The 20,052-nt window shown below is 53.1% G+C and overlaps 1 protein-coding gene and 2 long non-coding RNA genes across 6 annotated transcripts; all 3 read right to left on the reverse strand.

The window, feature by feature from the left end:
• Positions 1 to 698: 698 nt before the first annotated feature.
• Positions 699 to 1,971, reverse strand: LOC145536598 (uncharacterized). The gene is made up of 3 exons (XR_014075922.1): positions 1,679 to 1,971; positions 1,220 to 1,348; positions 699 to 1,040 (listed from the first exon to the last, which is right to left on the reverse strand). It is a non-coding gene; the product is annotated as an uncharacterized LOC145536598 (long non-coding RNA).
• Positions 1,972 to 10,076: 8,105 nt separating this feature from the next.
• LOC145536599 (uncharacterized) lies at positions 10,077 to 11,739 on the reverse strand. 4 transcript variants are annotated; one of them, XR_014075923.1, is made up of 3 exons: positions 11,704 to 11,739; positions 10,804 to 10,895; positions 10,077 to 10,601 (listed from the first exon to the last, which is right to left on the reverse strand). XR_014075923.1 is itself a non-coding variant. In XM_081566107.1 (3 exons), exons 1-3 carry the CDS (start codon positions 11,551 to 11,553, stop codon positions 10,528 to 10,530), a joined length of 462 nt encoding a protein of 153 aa, XP_081422233.1. In that variant the 5' UTR covers positions 11,554 to 11,739; the 3' UTR covers positions 10,077 to 10,527. The 4 variants fall into 4 exon arrangements, 3 of the variants coding, with proteins under 3 accessions (XP_081422233.1, XP_081422236.1, XP_081422237.1); XM_081566107.1 differs by having other exon boundaries at positions 10,077 to 10,565; positions 10,804 to 10,929; positions 11,256 to 11,739; XM_081566110.1 differs by having other exon boundaries at positions 10,804 to 10,929; positions 11,256 to 11,739.
• A 2,423-nt stretch (positions 11,740 to 14,162) lies between these two features.
• LOC145536600 (uncharacterized) lies at positions 14,163 to 17,965 on the reverse strand. Its single transcript, XR_014075924.1, has 4 exons — positions 17,330 to 17,965; positions 15,143 to 17,002; positions 14,684 to 14,812; positions 14,163 to 14,504 (listed from the first exon to the last, which is right to left on the reverse strand). It is a non-coding gene; the product is annotated as an uncharacterized LOC145536600 (long non-coding RNA).
• Positions 17,966 to 20,052: the final 2,087 nt, after the last annotated feature.

Raw genomic sequence — 20,052 nt, forward strand, 5'->3', positions numbered from 1 at the left:
ATAAATTAATTTTTTAAAAAAGCAAGAGAGAAGTAAACAGTTAGGTCAGCATTTCTAATTGTTGGAATATAGTAATACTTTAAGGAAATAACCGTTAATGGAAAGATTTATAAATTCCACTAATTCATTAACCATAGTAATGAAAAACGTGGAAACAACTTACATGTTCCATAATGAGATTATTATTGTTGCTGTTGTTTTTATTTAAAGACCCAATTTTACTTTTTTGGCCACGCCACACGACATGTGGGATCGTAGTTCTGCTGCCAGGGACTGAACCTGCAGCCCTTACACTGGAAGTGCATAGTCTTATCCACCGGACTGCCTGGGAAGTCCCAATAATTACATTATCATGCATCTTATATCTATTCAATAACACATTTCTGAAGAGATTTTAGAAAGTGGAAAAGCTAGTATACTAAATGAAAAAAAATTCAGGAAAAAAATTAAAGCTAAACTTGATAACTTCTACATCACATGCTGTTATGTATTTAATGTGCAAGTACACCTAGAAAATATTCTTAAACGTTGACAGTATTTAGTGCTGAACATAGGGCTCGATTTTCATTTTCTGAAATTGTTTTCAATTCCCTTGTAATTGGAATTCAAACATCTGAATCTCAGTACCTTCCCTCTAACACGAGAACAAAGATAAAAAATGTTTTTAAAATCCAGAAGCGCATTAGCTGAAAAGAAACTGGGGCACAAAAAGTGACTCAGCTTTATTTTCTGCTGTAACAAACACTGAAGCACCCCACTCCTCAAGCAGCAGGGCAACAAAGCAAGTGAACCAACAGAGACCAAAGGCCAGTAAAGGCAAAAACTTAGACTCAAATAACAAAGTGGCGATGCCTCTTAGTTTGAATTCCCTATGCCCCGCCGAGCAGGGGACACAAGGTTAGGCCTCAGCCCCTTTCCTCAGCGAGGTGGGAGCCCAAGGCTCCGAATGTTCCGAATCACCAGGGAAAGCTGATCGAGGAATGGGTTCATGGAAAGTCGGATGAAAGCCAGGTCTTCACAGGTCTTCAGCAGTCCATGTACTAAAAGCAGGGAAAAGAAAATCAGGTTAAAGGGAAGATTGCTCCTGTAGGTCCAGGGTACCAACCCCCCTGCTTATACCAAGCCCCTCAGTGTCTCCATCATAGCACGCTTAAGAGGGAGCTCAGACCACAGCACCTGCCACCCCCCACTTCCCAAGGCAAACTCGTCTGGAACTGACACAAGCAGGTCACTGCCATTCACTGCAAATTCCCTCAGAACCAATCCTTGGTGGCGCTGGGCATCTGGGAGCAGAGATCTGCGAGCCATGTCTGCCTCCAGGGGTGACTGGAAAGGCACTCTGAGTGTGCTGGGAGAGACACGGTTAAGGCACCACCCATTACAGAATTTGCTGATTATCTCGGGCTTCCTCGCACCTCAGAGGCCTGCTTTTACCCCAGGATGCCCATCCTCCTGACCACAACCTGAGACCACCCTGAGCTGCCTCCCTAACCCTTCTGTCCATCTTCCCCACCCTCCAGGCTCCTCAGGCCTTGACAACCTCCTTTGCTGCCAGGCTGCCCAGTCCTGCTGCCCCGGATCGCCCCCGTACTCCCTTCTATCCCTTCCTCAGGCTGCCGGCATGTTTCCCTCCACCACACCACTGACCCCGCCCAGAAAGGCTCCCTGAAAAGGATACAGCACCGCCTCTCCACGTCTAGGCCTTACAGCCAAGGGTGCTACATCTCCAGCGGGTCCTAGGCCACCTGGTGCCCGCTCACCCCGGGGACGAGCTCCAGCGTCTTCCATCACCGCTCTTCCTCTGCCAGGCCCACCCCCGCCTTCTGGGGCCCGGGGACGATCCTCACCTTCAGCGCTGCCTGAACCACTCTGGCAAGGAGGTGCTCTGGAGCTATGCTGGTCATCTCGGCCCTCTGCGCCACCGGCACCACCACCCGACGCCTGCATGGCTGCTGTGCGTCTCCCTCAGACGCCAAATAAGGGGCGGAGAGACTGGGCCGCTCACGAAGTCCCTCCCCTTCTGCGCAAGGACGCCAAAAGTGCGCCTGCGCACACAGCCCAGCCACCCACGGGCTGCTATGGAGACCGTGTGAGGCTGGAGGGACTCGGCTCTGTCACAACGCCACGCTCCTTTCAGGTGCCCCCGATGCGCCTGCGCACACGGGCCCCTCCAGTGCCGGCTCAGATGGCGTGGAATGGAGCCCGCCAAGTGTGCACAGAGACGCCACTGAGACACAAATGCCGACTTTCCCGTCTCATGGCCTAAAGCTAGTTCCACAATGCGACTTTCGTTTCTCCAACGTATGCCACAGAAGGGTCTCACTGGACTAAGGTGGGAGTCGAGGGCAAGGGGCCAAGCCACACCACCCACCCTGGTCCCCTTTTTGCCCAGTCCACATCATAGCTGTGTTCTTTGACCGTAGTGATAGCTAGCACTTCCTATGGTCCAAGCGTTTTTTCAAGTGCTTTCATGTGTTCGTCCATCACGTCCGTTTTCAGACAGTATTGCCATGGCACAGGCCTCCCTTGTGGTTCAGCTGCTAAAGAATCTGCCTGCAGTGTGGGAGACCTGGGTTTGATCTCTGGGTTGGGAAGATCCCCTGGAGAAGGGAAAGGCTACCCACTCCAGTATTCAGGCCTGGAAAATTCCGTGGACTGTATAGTCCATGGGGTCGCAAAGAGTCAGACATGACTGAGCGACTTTCACTTCACTTCACTTCATAAAATGAGAAAATACTCCAAAATTAATACTGAATGGCAGTAAACTACTGTCTTATTCTCCGGCTTCTTACATTGTCTTCACTTATGTTGTACTCCTTGAATATCTGCATCTCAGAACTTCCCCTCCAACCAGAAGACAAATAGAGTATTAAGAAGTGCAGAAGCTAAAACTAGTCAGAGAGGGCACAGTAGCTCAGTTTCATTTTCTGCAGTTAACAATCACCAAACAAAGTATGGTGGACCCCGAACCCCCCAGCAGCAGCACAGGCACAAGATGAAGCAGAAATCAATGCCCTCGGGAAGGACACTTGAGGCTAGGGCACATGCGCTAGATTTAACCCTGACTTTCGTGCAGAGGCTTAGTAGAAAGGGCGGGGGGGGGGCGCATAGTGCCGCATGGTCCGCATCACCAGGGAAATCTGCAGACAGAGGGTGATGGACGTCTGGAGCAGGGCATGGTCTTCAGCACTCAATTGGCTAAAATAAGGAGGGAAGATGAAATTCAAGCTCCCGACAAGAAGGAGGAAGTGGAGCATGTCCTTCCTCTGTCCCCGCACACTGACAAGCCCAGAGCACCACATTTCTCCTTTAGGCTTAACCCTCCATTATGGCTCCTCCCGGGCCAAGACGGGCCCTGGCCACTGCCCACCACCCCCTCCCCAGCCTGGGCCCCTGCCCCCTTTAGAACTGACAGAACCAACAAGCAGCCATTAACATTGAGCTCCTTCTGAACTGGCGCTCACAGCGGAGTACTTTGAGACAGGAAGTTGCGGGCGATTTTTGCCTGAGCGAGCGATGCAAAAGGTACGGTGAGAATGCTGGTGGAGATGTGGTTAAGGCACCATCCACATTTCTCATTTTGCCTGTACGTCAAGCTCCCTGCTCACGGAGACCCGCCTTCTCCCACAAGGTCGCCGCTGGACACTTTGGATATCACTGCCCCGACCCTCTGGATCCCTTCAGGTTGCTTTTCCTCACCACCGTGCCCTGGCAGCCAGACCACCCCTGACCCATACCCTTCAGCCCCCCAGAGTATCCTCCTCCTACACTTTAGGCCCCGCCGCCTGCAACCACCCAAACCACCCCTAGCCCACACCCGGAACCCCATGGCCGCCCGGCCCACTGGGGCTCCTGGAATAGGATACAACTGAACTGGTCAGTTACTCAGAACTCTGGCTCTGGGTGCAGTGTCTCTTCCCAACTGTGGTGTCTGAGGTAACCCCAGGATCTGCAGAATGTCACCAACTGCACCACCTGACTCTCCTGCAGCGCTGGGGCCTCTGGGATCACTCAGGTCGCCGGGGTCGCCAGGGACTGTAGGACTGACAGCGTCACCAGGGCCAGCTGGGTCACCAGGGCCATCGCGGCCACCAGCATCACCCAGCACACCTCGGCTGACACGTGCCGTGCCCGCTACAAAGGCCATGGCACCTGCATCTTCATCGGCTGCCCTCGTGGCTCCTCCACCATGTGCCTCGGACTCCATCTTGAACCCCTCTCCCCCTCACTCCGCGTTGGGAAAGACTGAACCCTCCCTATAGAACTGATCCCCGTAGTGCGACATGCAACTCAGCATCGGCAGAGCGCCTGCACAAACACACCCTGGTCCTGCCTCCCGATAGGTTCCCACCAACAGTTGGCTCCCACAGTGGCTGCAGGCTCTCCGGCAATAGGCGCTCCCTGCAGAAGCTTCAAGCGTTCACCCGATGTGTCACCCCAATGAGCCTGCACAGACACACCCACGTGGTCTGGGCCGTCTAAGTCAGCCCTGCCTCAGGCCTGGAAACCTGGTAAACGGCTTAGCCAGGAAGCCGCTGGGTAGCACTCCACCCTTTATTGTGTCGGCAGCTCCTCAGTGCGCATGCTCAAACAGACCCCACCCCACTCCTCAGGGCACGTGCCTGTTTCCCGTCCAAGCCTGCAAACCCCAGTGAGTCCTGGTCCCTGTGCACCTCCAAGACTGCAGTGCTACCAACCTGGCCACGCTCACAGGTGACCATCCTGCTGAGCGCAGGTCCTTGTTATTGACTTCCGGAAGGGAGTCGGGCACCCCTGGGTCAGGGCCGGTCTATCCCTCTGGTGTCCCACACGTAGGTCACGTCAGTGCAAATGTATCTGTGTGCGTGAGTGCATGGGCAGGTGCATGCCCATGGGCGTGTGCATGGGTGTGTTTCTGAGAGAGAGCACGTGCACAGGTTCACACGCATAGGCGTGTGCGTGTGTCTGTTTTTGCAGGTGTCTGCACGTGGGCATGTATGTGGGCAGGAGAGCATGTGGTCAGGTGCATGCACGCGGGCGTGTGAGTGTGCATGTGTGTGTGAAAGAGCACGGGTCAGATTAATGCACATGGGTGTCTCCGTGTGTGTGTGCTTGCACAGGTGCCTTCACATGGGAGTGGGGCGACCCGGCTCTGGAGTCCTGAGACTAGGGGTGTAGAGGGGGCTGTGCCTGCCCGCCTGGGGAGGGAAGCGGGGACTTCTGTGGGACTCACTGGGGACGGCGTGGGGCTGGGCCGCCTGGGGGTCCGGGCACACAGACTGCAGGGACTCCAGGCTGGGGACTTACACCTGGCATCCCAGAAGCACCGGTGGTACTGGCTGGATTAAAGGGCTGCAGGAAGGGCAGTGTTCCCCAAGACACCCCCAGTCTCTTGGCCCTCTGCTGACACAACTCTCATGGGCTTTCCCTCCCCAGGAACCAAGTCTTGGGGCTCGAGGTGCCAGGGGCCCTCAACCGGGAGGTGACCCTGTGTCTGCTGACCTTCTGGGCGCTGGTCTACTTCTGTGTCTGGGAGGGGGTATAGTCAACAAGCAAGGTACAGCCGGGGGTGATGGCAGGGCTGGGGCAGCACTGCCTGGGCGTGGGGTGCATATGCCAGGGAACCGCTGGTGCCACAGGAGGTGACTGGATCCGGGCCACTGCCCGAGGAGGAGGCAGATACTTCAATCCAGGCCCCTTGATCTCCACCCCCTGGCCGGATAGGCCTCTGGGCAGCCCGCCAAATCCCAGGCCAGCAGCCTTCCCCCACCCCCAGTGGAAGGATTCGATTTTCCTGCATTATCATGTTAGCTGTAGGAGTTTTGTAGATGACCTTGATCGGATTAAGAAAGTCTGTTTGTAGTCCTAGTTTTCCGACAGTTTTTATCATAGCGGTGGTTGAACGCTGTCAAATGCTTTTTCGGCATCTTGAGAAATGATCGTATGGCTTTTCTCCTGTTTTGTACTTAATATGATGGATAACACTGGTTGATGGGTTTTTTAATGCATAACCAATCTTTCATTCTTGGGATAGATCTCGTTTGGTCATAAGGCTGTATATGTCGCCGGATTAAATTTGATAACATTTCATATTTTGTGCTTAGCTTAATGAAGGATATTAGCCTGCGGTTCTCTTTTCTTGCAATATCATCATATGGCTTTGGTGTTCTGTTAAGACTGGCCTCGGAAAATGATTTGAGAAGTGTTTCCCCTCCTCTGCTTTCTGAAAGAATTTGTATAGGATTGGTGATATTTCTCCTTTAAATATTTCATAGCGTTCCCTAGTTAAGTCACGTGGGCCTGGAGTTTTCTGTTCCGTATCTTTGATCGATTTAGGGATATTTAGGTTTCCCACTTCCTTCTTGAGTTAGTTTTGGGAATTTGTGTCATTCAAGGAATTTGTTATTTTCATCTACATTGGCAAACGTATTCGCAGACATTGTTCCTAATGTGCTGTGGTTGCTTGCACAATCCTGTCCGTCGCTGCGCGACCCCGTGGACCGTGGCCTGCCGGGTTCCTCTGTCCACAGGTATTGTCCAGGCCAGAATACTGGAGGGGGGTTCCCATGCCCTCCTTCAGGGGATCTCTCCAACCCAGGGATCGAACCCAGGTCTCCTGCATTGCAGGCGGATTCTTGACCTTCTGAGCCACTAGGGAAGCCCAAGAATACTGGAGTGGCTAGCCTATCCCTTCTCCAGGGGATCTTCCCAACCCAGGAGTGTAACTGGGGTCTCCTGCATTGCCAGTGGATTCTTTGCCAGCTGAGCTACCAGGGAAGCCCTTAAACCACCTGGTCTGTGGTATTTTATTATTATTCTGTTATGCCATGCTACGCGGACAAATGGGCTTCCAAGGTGGCTCAGTGGTAAAATAATCTGCCTGCCAAGCAGTAGATGTGAGTTCAGTCCTTGGTTCGGGAAGATCCCCTGAAGAAGGAAATGGCAACCCACTCCAGTATGCTTGCCTGGAAAACCCCACGGACACAGACAGAGGAGCCTGGTGGGCTACAGTTCATTGGGTTGCAAAAGAGTTGGGCACAGTTTAGCGACTAAACAACAAGCTGACAAATTCAGGGTAGGCAGGACAAAAGTGGACACTTTCATACCCACCTGGTTCGAGTCAAATCGATGCAACCGTTTTGGAGGGCATGGGGATATGTATAAAACATATTTGGGAATATGTGTAAAACATTTCAAAAAGAGATTACTTTTTCACCCAACAACCTTCCGTTTTAGCTCAGAATTATTGTACATAGTGTGCTGGTGGTAGTGGTCTGGTCACTCAGTCATGTCCGACTCTTGCAACTCCACAGACCGTAGCCCAGCAGGCTCCTCTGCCCATGGGATTTCTCAGGCAAGAATACTGGCGTGGTTTGCCATTTCCTTGTCCACATAATATGTTACACAAAAGCAAATGTACCAGGATGTCCATTTCAGCATTGTTTGTAATACTGAAAAACTGCAAACAGCCTAAAGGCCTAGTTACAAGAGACTGGTGAAAATAACTATGGATTACACATTCTGAGGGATATTAGACAGCTCTTACAAGTACTGCGGATGGCACAGGCTTTGCTGTATCCACCATATGGCCCACTTCTGGGTCAATTCTGGGTGCCCTGTCTGGAAAGGGATGGTCCTTCTCCTTATGCCCTTCCACCAGCTGCCCCTTGCAGTGTCCCTCTCCTCCTTTGACTTGTCTCTTTTTCAACCATGATATGAGTTGATGAGCAAGCAGCTAATCGCTTAACAAGAAAAGAGGCCTGTTTCTACCTTGAAGTAATAAATAAGGGCCAAGTCTTCAGACCGCATTAGTTACGTAAGAAAGAAAAGTATGATCCTTCAATTCACGAAGGGTCCAGCCTTGCTATTGCAAGTGAAAAATGAGTGGAACGAAAACGACCAAAATTGCCACTTTAGTTTTTAAGCCAAAGGGAGAGCTTCTGGGTCTGGGTAACTACCAGATACAGAGGTAGTTTCTGTCTTCAGGCATGGCTGGGCCCAGCATTTTGTCCCGGAGATTTGCCTTCTTGCTCCAACTCCCCCTCTGTCCTTTGCCAGCCTGCCTCCCCTAGAGAATCAAAGTGTCACTGGTTGGATGATATCACCACAGCAGGAGGAATGTGGTCCTCCAATGGCCAGGCCTGAGCCACATGCCCACCCGTGGAATCAAATGTGAAGTCAGCTCTATCACAGTCACAATGGCCTAGAGAAAAGGAAAGGGGCAGTTTTCCAGAGTGACAGCGTACCGGTGCCAAGAGAAGGAAAAGGGACACTGAATTACAAAACCCATCCATGTCCTCGACAGCGGTATAGACTTTGCATCAAATTCATAATCAATTTCCAGTGTTTAAAGGAACGAGACTGGGAACGAATATTTCTTAATCTAACAGTGTGTCCACGCTCAGTCACTCAGTCGTGTCCGACTCTTTGCGACCCCATGGACTGTAGCCCAGCAGGCTCCTCTGTCCATGGGATTTTCCAGGCACGAAGACTGGAGTGGGTTGCCGTTTTCTTCTCCAATTTTATACAGCTCTTAAATATACAATAATATACAATTATAACATACAATATTATACAGCTCTTAAAAAGTACTGCGGATGGCACAGGCTTTGCTGTATCCACCATATGGCCCACTTCTGGGTCAATTCTGGGTGCCCTGTCTGGAAAGGGATGGTCCTTCTCCTTGTAATATAAAGTGCCAATCAACTGTCCAGGTGGATTTTACTACCACTTAAGGGTTCTTGTTTGGCTTCCCAGGTGGTCCAGTGGTCAAGATTCTGCCTGCCAATCCAGGGCACATGGGTTCAGTCCCTGGGCCAGGAATAGCCCACATGCCTGGGGCAGCTAAGCTCGTGTGCCGCAACAACTGAGCGCACCACTGTCTAAAGTCTGTGCTCCTCGACAAGGGAAACCTCTGCAATGAGAAGCCTGAGCACAGCAGTTAGAGAGTAGCCTCTGCTGGCTGCAAGTACAGAAAACCTACACACAGTTAACAAGACGCAGCACAGCCAAAAAAAAAAAGAAAAAAAAATTCATAAATAAAATTTTTAAAAAGAGTCCCTGTTTCCAGCTATAGCCTTCTCGGCCATTGAAGATTTCAGTTAATTAAGTTCCTCCTACACCGAGATCCGCTCTGGTCCTACAGAGTCAATCTTAATAAGTAAGATCCAAAAAGGATCAAACTGTTTCCAAGCAACTTAACAGGATTCCAGAATACAGCTCAAGAAAAGTTTAGGCATAGAAAAATATTAAGCATGCAAGGGAAATTTGATACTGCTTGGCATCCAATCTAAAATTACCAGGAGGCAAAGAAGCAGGAAAATCAAATCCGTTATAACAGAGATCAGCGTGGTGGTGTTCAGTTGCTCAGTCGTGTCTATTTTCAACTCCATGAACTGCGGCAGGCCAGGCTTCCCTGTCCTTCACCATCTCCCAGAACTTGCTCAAACTCACGTCTGGTGTCGTGATGCCATCCAACCATCTCATCTTCTGTCATTCCCTTCTCCTCCTGCCTTCAATATTTCCCAGCATCAGAGTCTTTGCCAGTGAGTTGGATCTTCATATCAGGTGGCCAAAGTGATGGCAGATCTCATTTTAACAGAAATCAGTTAAAATCCATTAATTGGAAAGGAAGAAATAAATGTGCATGTATGTGCCTACAAAACGCTTGTCTAAGAGGGAGTTCCATGGGATCTACAAAAGAGCTATTACAAGTAATCCGTGACTTTAGCAAGGTTTCACGATACAAGGTTACTCTTGAGAGTGCCTTGAACTGCAAGGAGATCAAACTAATCAATCCTAAAGGAAATCAGTCCCGAATATTCATTGGAAGGACGGGTGCTGAAGCCGGAGCGACAACACTTCGGTCAGCAGAAGCCAAAAGCTGACTCACTGGAAAAGACTGTGATGCTGGGAAAGATTTAAGGCAAAAAGAGAAGGGGAGCACAGAAGGTGAGATGGTTAGATAGCACCACCGACTCAAAGGACATGAATTTGAGCCAATTCCAGGAGACAGCGGGGACACAGAGCCTGGTGTGCTACAGTCCATGGGATCGCAAAGACTCACCTGGACACAAAAGACTCAACAACAACAACAACAACATTCTGGTGTTTTATATATAAATGTAACTGTAAAACTGACAAAATATTCCAAAATCAATACCGAATGGCAGTACACAACTTTCTTATTCTCCCACTTCTTACATTGGCTTCCATTATGTTGTACTCCTTGAATACCTGGATCTCAGAACCTCTCCTCCAACTAAAAGACAAATGCAGTATTAGGAAGCGAACCCTCTAAAAATAAAGTCAGAGGCAGCACAGTAGCTCAGTTTTACTTTCTGCAGTTAACAATCACCAAACAAACGATGTGGACCCTGAGCCCCCAAGCAGCAGCACAGGCACAAGATGAAGCCCCATCAAAGTAATTCAGAAAGCAATGCCCTGGGGAAGGACACTTGAGGCTAGGGCACATAGGCTAGGTTTAAGCCCGTCTTCTCTGCTGAGGCTTAGCACGAGGACGGGGCACAAAGCGCTGCAAGGACTGCATCACCATGGAAAGCTGCCCCGCACAGAAGTCGATGGACCTGTGGAGCAGGACAGGGTCTTCAGCAGTCAATCGGCTAAAAGGGAGGGAAAATGAAATTCAAGCTCCTGCCAAGGAGGAGGAAGAGAAGCATGTCCTCCCTCTGTCCCCGCACACCGACAGAGCCCAGAGCACCACACTTCTCCTCTAGGCTTAACCCTCCATTATGGCTCCTCCTGGGCCGAGACTGGCCACCGTCCTCCACTCCCTCCCCAGCCCCGGCCCCCTTTAGAACTTACAGAACCAACATGCAGCCGTTAACATCGAGCTCCCTCCGAAGCGGCCCTGGCAGTTGAGTACGTGGAGTGAGGAAGTGGCGGGCGATGTCCGCCTGTGCGTGCGATGCGAAAAGCACACTGAGGCTGCTGGTGGAGATATGGTTAAGGCACCATCCACATGACTCACGTGGCTTGCACGTCAGGCTCCCTGCTCGTGGAGACTCGCCTTCTCCCACAAGGCCGCCGCCAGATACCCTGGCTATCACTGCCCGACCCTCTGGATCCCTTCAGGTTTCTTTCCGTCACCACCATCCCCTGGCAGCCAGACCACCCCTGACCCATACCCTCCAGCCCCGCAGAGTACCCTCCTCCCACACTTTAGGCCCCGCCACCTGCAACCCCCCAAACTACCCCTAGCGCACACCCCGACCCCTGCGGCCGCCCAGCCCACCGGGGCTCCCAGCATAGGATACCACTGGAGGGCTCGGTTAATCGGAACTCTGGCTCCGGGTGCAGCGTCTCCACCCGGCCCTGGCGCCTGCGGTGCCCCCGGGATCTGTGGCATGGCACCGGCTGCACCACCCGACTCTCCTGCAGCGCTGGGGCCTCTGGGATTAGCCTGGTCACCAGAGCCGCCAGGGACTCCTCGACTGACGGCGTCACCAGGGACAGCTGGGTCGCCAGGGCAATCGTGGCCACCAGCACCACCCTGCACGCCTTGGCCACCACCTGCCGTGCCCGCTGCAGAGGCCACGGCGACTGCGTCTTCATCGGCTGCCCTTGTGGCTCCTCCACCGTGTGCCTCGGACTCCATCTTGAACCCTCTCCCCCACCTCCGCGGCGGGAAAGACTGAACAGTCCCTACAAATACCAGTCCCGGAGTGAGACCTGCAACTCAGCAGAGCGCCCGCGCAAACCCACCCTGGTCCTGCCTCACGATTGGTTCCCACCGACAACGGGTGCCCTGCTGAAGCTTCGCGCATTCACGCACCACGTAGCCCCAACGCGCATGCGCAGACCCATACCCACGAGGTCTGGGCTCTCTTAAGTCAGCCCTGCCTCCGGCCGGGAAACCTGGTAAACGGTTCAGCCGTGAGGCCTCTAGGCGGCGCTCCACCCTTCGGTGTGGGGGCAGCGCCTCAGTGCGCGATGCTCAAACAGACGCTGCCGCCCTCCTCAAGGCGCGTGACTGTTTCCACGCCAAGCCTGCAAACCCCAAGTGAGCCCTGGTCCCTGTGCACCTTCAAGTCTGTGCTGCTGACAGCTTGGCGTCGCTCACAGGTGACCATCCTGCTGAGCGCAGGTCCTTTTCCTTGACTCCCAGAAGGGAGTTGGGCACCCCTGGGTCAGCGCTCGTCTGTCTCTCTGGTGTCTCGCACATAGCTCACATGTCTGTATGTGTGTCTGTGTGCATGATCGCATGAGCGGGTGCATGCCCATGGGCGTGTGTATGGGTGTGCTTGTAAGAGAGAGCGTGTGCACAGATTTATGCACATAGGCGTGTGAATGTGCTTATCTGTGTGTGTGCCCGAGAGAGTGCCCTTACACAGGTGCGTGCCCATCAGGTGTGTGCGTGGGTGTGTTTCAGAGAGAGAGCATATGCACAGATTCATGACATAAGCATGTGAGTGTGTCTGTGTGTGGAGGTGCTTGTGCGTGGGCATGTATGTGTGGTCACGAGAGAGCGTGTGGTCAGGGGCGTGCACATGGGTGTGTGTGTGTGTGTGTGTGTGCTTCAAAGAGGCCACGGTTGGGATGCATTCACGTGGGCATATGTCTCTGTGTGCATGCTTTCAAGGTGCCTTCACATGGGAGTGGGGTGACCCGGCCCTGGAGGCATGATACGAGGGATGCGGAGCATACTGTGCTCGCCCACCTGGGGAGGGAAGCGGGGGGGGGGGGACTGCTGTCAGACTCACTGGGGATGGCGTGGGGCTGGGCCGCCTGGGGCTCCAGGCACACAGACTGCAGGGACTCCAGGCTGGGGACTTACATCAGGACCCCCAGAAGCACCGGTGGGACCGGCTGGACTCAAGGGCCGAGGGAAGGGCAATACCCCCTAGGACACCCCCAGTCTCTTGCCCTCTCCTGCTGGCACAACTCTCATGGCTTTCCCTTCCCCAAGAACAATGTCTTGAGGCTATCCAGAGGGCCGGAGGTACCGGGGGACCTCAACTGGAATGTGACCCTGTGTCTACTGGCCTGCTGGTCCACTTCTGTGTCTAGAAGGGGGTCAAGTCAACAGGCAAGGTACAGCCGGGGGAGACCACGGGGCTGGGGCAGCACTGCCTGGGCGTGGGGTTCATCTGCCAGGGACCACTGGTGCCACGGGAGGTGACTGCATCAGGGGTTGTACTTCAATCCGGTCCCTGAGCCCCACCCCCTGGCCGGAGAGTCCTCGGCCCCCCCAGCAGACTTCCCTCACCCCCACTGGAAGGGAAGAGCCACCAGCAGTGGCTGACCCTTTCCTGTGTGGGGGGCATCCCTGTCCCACCTTTCCACCCTCCCAGTTTCTGTTGATTCTGGCTCCCAGTCAGTTTTAGGGTGTGCAAAGACCTGGTCTACTGCCTATGTGTGTCCCCTGCTCTGTGGCCAAGAGGACACCAGCGGGGAGCCTGGACATGTCAATGTATGGCAGTAACCACTGTAATATTGTAAAGTAATTAGCCTCCAATTAAAAAGATAAATTAATTTTTTAAAAAAGCAAGAGAGAAGTAAACAGTTAGGTCAGCATTTCTAATTGTTGGAATATAGTAATACTTTAAGGAAATAACCGTTAATGGAAAGATTTATAAATTCCACTAATTCATTAACCATAGTAATGAAAAACGTGGAAACAACTTACATGTTCCATAATGAGATTATTATTGTTGCTGTTGTTTTTATTTAAAGACCCAATTTTACTTTTTTGGCCACGCCACACGACATGTGGGATCGTAGTTCTGCTGCCAGGGACTGAACCTGCAGCCCTTACACTGGAAGTGCATAGTCTTATCCACCGGACTGCCTGGGAAGTCCCAATAATTACATTATCATGCATCTTATATCTATTCAATAACACATTTCTGAAGAGATTTTAGAAAGTGGAAAAGCTAGTATACTAAATGAAAAAAAATTCAGGAAAAAAATTAAAGCTAAACTTGATAACTTCTACATCACATGCTGTTATGTATTTAATGTGCAAGTACACCTAGAAAATATTCTTAAACGTTGACAGTATTTAGTGCTGAACATAGGGCTCGATTTTCATTTTCTGAAATTGTTTTCAATTCCCTTGTAATTGGAATTCAAACATCTGAATTTCAGTACCTTCCCTCTAACACGAGAACAAAGATAAAAAATGTTTTTAAAATCCAGAAGCGCATTAGCTGAAAAGAAACTGGGGCACAAAAAGTGACTCAGCTTTATTTTCTGCTGTAACAAACACTGAAGCACCCCACTCCTCAAGCAGCAGGGCAACAAAGCAAGTGAACCAACAGAGACCAAAGGCCAGTAAAGGCAAAAACTTAGACTCAAATAACAAAGTGGCGATGCCTCTTAGTTTGAATTCCCTATGCCCCGCCGAGCAGGGGACACAAGGTTAGGCCTCAGCCCCTTTCCTCAGCGAGGTGGGAGCCCAAGGCTCCGAATGTTCCGAATCACCAGGGAAAGCTGATCGAGGAATGGGTTCATGGAAAGTCGGATGAAAGCCAGGTCTTCACAGGTCTTCAGCAGTCCATGTACTAAAAGCAGGGAAAAGAAAATCAGGTTAAAGGGAAGATTGCTCCTGTAGGTCCAGGGTACCAACCCCCCTGCTTATACCAAGCCCCTCAGTGTCTCCATCATAGCACGCTTAAGAGGGAGCTCAGACCACAGCACCTGCCACCCCCCACTTCCCAAGGCAAACTCGTCTGGAACTGACACAAGCAGGTCACTGCCATTCACTGCAAATTCCCTCAGAACCAATCCTTGGTGGCGCTGGGCATCTGGGAGCAGAGATCTGCGAGCCATGTCTGCCTCCAGGGGTGACTGGAAAGGCACTCTGAGTGTGCTGGGAGAGACACGGTTAAGGCACCACCCATTACAGAATTTGCTGATTATCTCGGGCTTCCTCGCACCTCAGAGGCCTGCTTTTACCCCAGGATGCCCATCCTCCTGACCACAACCTGAGACCACCCTGAGCTGCCTCCCTAACCCTTCTGTCCATCTTCCCCACCCTCCAGGCTCCTCAGGCCTTGACAACCTCCTTTGCTGCCAGGCTGCCCAGTCCTGCTGCCCCGGATCGCCCCCGTACTCCCTTCTATCCCTTCCTCAGGCTGCCGGCATGTTTCCCTCCACCACACCACTGACCCCGCCCAGAAAGGCTCCCTGAAAAGGATACAGCACCGCCTCTCCACGTCTAGGCCTTACAGCCAAGGGTGCTACATCTCCAGCGGGTCCTAGGCCACCTGGTGCCCGCTCACCCCGGGGACGAGCTCCAGCGTCTTCCATCACCGCTCTTCCTCTGCCAGGCCCACCCCCGCCTTCTGGGGCCCGGGGACGATCCTCACCTTCAGCGCTGCCTGAACCACTCTGGCAAGGAGGTGCTCTGGAGCTATGCTGGTCATCTCGGCCCTCTGCGCCACCGGCACCACCACCCGACGCCTGCATGGCTGCTGTGCGTCTCCCTCAGACGCCAAATAAGGGGCGGAGAGACTGGGCCGCTCACGAAGTCCCTCCCCTTCTGCGCAAGGACGCCAAAAGTGCGCCTGCGCACACAGCCCAGCCACCCACGGGCTGCTATGGAGACCGTGTGAGGCTGGAGGGACTCGGCTCTGTCACAACGCCACGCTCCTTTCAGGTGCCCCCGATGCGCCTGCGCACACGGGCCCCTCCAGTGCCGGCTCAGATGGCGTGGAATGGAGCCCGCCAAGTGTGCACAGAGATGCCACTGAGACACAAATGCCGACTTTCCCGTCTCATGGCCTAAAGCTAGTTCCACAATGCGACTTTCGTTTCTCCAACGTATGCCACAGAAGGGTCTCACTGGACTAAGGTGGGAGTCGAGGGCAAGGGGCCAAGCCACACCACCCACCCTGGTCCCCTTTTTGCCCAGTCCACATCATAGCTGTGTTCTTTGACCGTAGTGATAGCTAGCACTTCCTATGGTCCAAGCGTTTTTTCAAGTGCTTTCATGTGTTCGTCCATCACGTCCGTTTTCAGACAGTATTGCCATGGCACAGGCCTCCCTTGTGGTTCAGCTGCTAAAGAATCTGCCTGCAGTGTGGGAGACCTGGGTTTGATCTCTGGGTTGGGAAGATCCCCTGGAGAAGGGAAAGGCTACCCACTCCAGTATTCAGGCCTGGAAAATTCCGTGGACTGTATAGTCCATGGGGTCGCAAAGAGTCAGACATGACTGAGCGACTTTCACTTCACTTCACTTCATAAAATGAGAAAATACTCCAAAATTAATACTGAATGGCAGTAAACTACTGTCTTATTCTCCGGCTTCTTACATTGTCTTCACTTATGTTGTACTCCTTGAATATCTGCATCTCAGAACTTCCCCTCCAACCAGAAGACAAATAGAGTATTAAGAAGTGCAGAAGCTAAAACTAGTCAGAGAGGGCACAGTAGCTCAGTTTCATTTTCTGCAGTTAACAATCACCAAACAAAGTATGGTGGACCCCGAACCCCCCAGCAGCAGCACAGGCACAAGATGAAGCAGAAATCAATGCCCTCGGGAAGGACACTTGAGGCTAGGGCACATGCGCTAGATTTAACCCTGACTTTCGTGCAGAGGCTTAGTAGAAAGGGCGGGGGGGGGCGCATAGTGCCGCATGGTCCGCATCACCAGGGAAATCTGCAGACAGAGGGTGATGGACGTCTGGAGCAGGGCATGGTCTTCAGCACTCAATTGGCTAAAATAAGGAGGGAAGATGAAATTCAAGCTCCCGACAAGAAGGAGGAAGTGGAGCATGTCCTTCCTCTGTCCCCGCACACTGACAAGCCCAGAGCACCACATTTCTCCTTTAGGCTTAACCCTCCATTATGGCTCCTCCCGGGCCAAGACGGGCCCTGGCCACTGCCCACCACCCCCTCCCCAGCCTGGGCCCCTGCCCCCTTTAGAACTGACAGAACCAACAAGCAGCCATTAACATTGAGCTCCTTCTGAACTGGCGCTCACAGCGGAGTACTTTGAGACAGGAAGTTGCGGGCGATTTTTGCCTGAGCGAGCGATGCAAAAGGTACGGTGAGAATGCTGGTGGAGATGTGGTTAAGGCACCATCCACATTTCTCATTTTGCCTGTACGTCAAGCTCCCTGCTCACGGAGACCCGCCTTCTCCCACAAGGTCGCCGCTGGACACTTTGGATATCACTGCCCCGACCCTCTGGATCCCTTCAGGTTGCTTTTCCTCACCACCGTGCCCTGGCAGCCAGACCACCCCTGACCCATACCCTTCAGCCCCCCAGAGTATCCTCCTCCTACACTTTAGGCCCCGCCGCCTGCAACCACCCAAACCACCCCTAGCCCACACCCGGAACCCCATGGCCGCCCGGCCCACTGGGGCTCCTGGAATAGGATACAACTGAACTGGTCAGTTACTCAGAACTCTGGCTCTGGGTGCAGTGTCTCTTCCCAACTGTGGTGTCTGAGGTAACCCCAGGATCTGCAGAATGTCACCAACTGCACCACCTGACTCTCCTGCAGCGCTGGGGCCTCTGGGATCACTCAGGTCGCCGGGGTCGCCAGGGACTGTAGGACTGACAGCGTCACCAGGGCCAGCTGGGTCACCAGGGCCATCGCGGCCACCAGCATCACCCAGCACACCTCGGCTGACACGTGCCGTGCCCGCTACAAAGGCCATGGCACCTGCATCTTCATCGGCTGCCCTCGTGGCTCCTCCACCATGTGCCTCGGACTCCATCTTGAACCCCTCTCCCCCTCACTCCGCGTTGGGAAAGACTGAACCCTCCCTATAGAACTGATCCCCGTAGTGCGACATGCAACTCAGCATCGGCAGAGCGCCTGCACAAACACACCCTGGTCCTGCCTCCCGATAGGTTCCCACCAACAGTTGGCTCCCACAGTGGCTGCAGGCTCTCCGGCAATAGGCGCTCCCTGCAGAAGCTTCAAGCGTTCACCCGATGTGTCACCCCAATGAGCCTGCACAGACACACCCACGTGGTCTGGGCCGTCTAAGTCAGCCCTGCCTCAGGCCTGGAAACCTGGTAAACGGCTTAGCCAGGAAGCCGCTGGGTAGCACTCCACCCTTTATTGTGTCGGCAGCTCCTCAGTGCGCATGCTCAAACAGACCCCACCCCACTCCTCAGGGCACGTGCCTGTTTCCCGTCCAAGCCTGCAAACCCCAGTGAGTCCTGGTCCCTGTGCACCTCCGAGACTGCAGTGCTACCAACCTGGCCACGCTCACAGGTGACCATCCTGCTGAGCGCAGGTCCTTGTTATTGACTTCCGGAAGGGAGTCGGGCACCCCTGGGTCAGGGCCGGTCTATCCCTCTGGTGTCCCACACGTAGGTCACGTCAGTGCAAATGTATCTGTGTGCGTGAGTGCATGGGCAGGTGCATGCCCATGGGCGTGTGCATGGGTGTGTTTCTGAGAGAGAGCACGTGCACAGGTTCACACGCATAGGCGTGTGCGTGTGTCTGTTTTTGCAGGTGTCTGCACGTGGGCATGTATGTGGGCAGGAGAGCATGTGGTCAGGTGCATGCACGCGGGCGTGTGAGTGTGCATGTGTGTGTGAAAGAGCACGGGTCAGATTAATGCACATGGGTGTCTCCGTGTGTGTGTGCTTGCACAGGTGCCTTCACATGGGAGTGGGGCGACCCGGCTCTGGAGTCCTGAGACTAGGGGTGTAGAGGGGGCTGTGCCTGCCCGCCTGGGGAGGGAAGCGGGGACTTCTGTGGGACTCACTGGGGACGGCGTGGGGCTGGGCCGCCTGGGGGTCCGGGCACACAGACTGCAGGGACTCCAGGCTGGGGACTTACACCTGGCATCCCAGAAGCACCGGTGGTACTGGCTGGATTAAAGGGCTGCAGGAAGGGCAGTGTTCCCCAAGACACCCCCAGTCTCTTGGCCCTCTGCTGACACAACTCTCATGGGCTTTCCCTCCCCAGGAACCAAGTCTTGGGGCTCGAGGTGCCAGGGGCCCTCAACCGGGAGGTGACCCTGTGTCTGCTGACCTTCTGGGCGCTGGTCTACTTCTGTGTCTGGGAGGGGGTATAGTCAACAAGCAAGGTACAGCCGGGGGTGATGGCGGGGCTGGGGCAGCACTGCCTGGGCGTGGGGTGCATATGCCAGGGAACCGCTGGTGCCACAGGAGGTGACTGGATCCGGGCCACTGCCCGAGGAGGAGGCAGATACTTCAATCCGGGCCCCTTGATCTCCACCCCCTGGCCGGATAGGCCTCTGGGCAGCCCGCCAAATCCCAGGCCAGCAGCCTTCCCCCACCCCCAGTGGAAGGATTCGATTTTCCTGCATTATCATGTTAGCTGTAGGAGTTTTGTAGATGACCTTGATCGGATTAAGAAAGTCTGTTTGTAGTCCTAGTTTTCCGACAGTTTTTATCATAGCGGTGGTTGAACGCTGTCAAATGCTTTTTCGGCATCTTGAGAAATGATCGTATGGCTTTTCTCCTGTTTTGTACTTAATATGATGGATAACACTGGTTGATGGGTTTTTTAATGCATAACCAATCTTTCATTCTTGGGATAGATCTCGTTTGGTCATAAGGCTGTATATGTCGCCGGATTAAATTTGATAACATTTCATATTTTGTGCTTAGCTTAATGAAGGATATTAGCCTGCGGTTCTCTTTTCTTGCAATATCATCATATGGCTTTGGTGTTCTGTTAAGACTGGCCTCGGAAAATGATTTGAGAAGTGTTTCCCCTCCTCTGCTTTCTGAAAGAATTTGTATAGGATTGGTGATATTTCTCCTTTAAATATTTCATAGCGTTCCCTAGTTAAGTCACGTGGGCCTGGAGTTTTCTGTTCCGTATCTTTGATCGATTTAGGGATATTTAGGTTTCCCACTTCCTTCTTGAGTTAGTTTTGGGAATTTGTGTCATTCAAGGAATTTGTTATTTTCATCTACATTGGCAAACGTATTCGCAGACATTGTTCCTAATGTGCTGTGGTTGCTTGCACAATCCTGTCCGTCGCTGCGCGACCCCGTGGACCGTGGCCTGCCGGGTTCCTCTGTCCACAGGTATTGTCCAGGCCAGAATACTGGAGGGGGGTTCCCATGCCCTCCTTCAGGGGATCTCTCCAACCCAGGGATCGAACCCA

The sequence above is a fragment of the Giraffa tippelskirchi genome, chromosome X, assembly GCF_054371585.1.
Source record: "Giraffa tippelskirchi isolate mGirTip1 chromosome X, T2T-mGirTip1v1.2.pri, whole genome shotgun sequence".
Taxonomy (NCBI): domain Eukaryota; kingdom Metazoa; phylum Chordata; class Mammalia; order Artiodactyla; family Giraffidae; genus Giraffa; species Giraffa tippelskirchi.

What these genes read in the sequence shown, in the direction of transcription:
- LOC145536599 (XM_081566107.1), bottom strand. Translation starts at nt 11,553, where the DNA reads ATGAAGACGCAGTCGCCGTGGCCTCTGCAGCGGGCACGGCAGGTGGTG. An exon ending in ATTAACCGAGCCCTCCAGTG is followed by an intron (nt 10,930 to 11,255) that starts GTATCCTATGCT and finishes TATCTCCACCAG; the next exon opens with CAGCCTCAGTGTGCTTTTCG. An exon ending in AACGGCTGCATGTTGGTTCT is followed by an intron (nt 10,566 to 10,803) that starts GTAAGTTCTAAA and finishes CCTGCTCCACAG; the next exon opens with GTCCATCGACTTCTGTGCGG.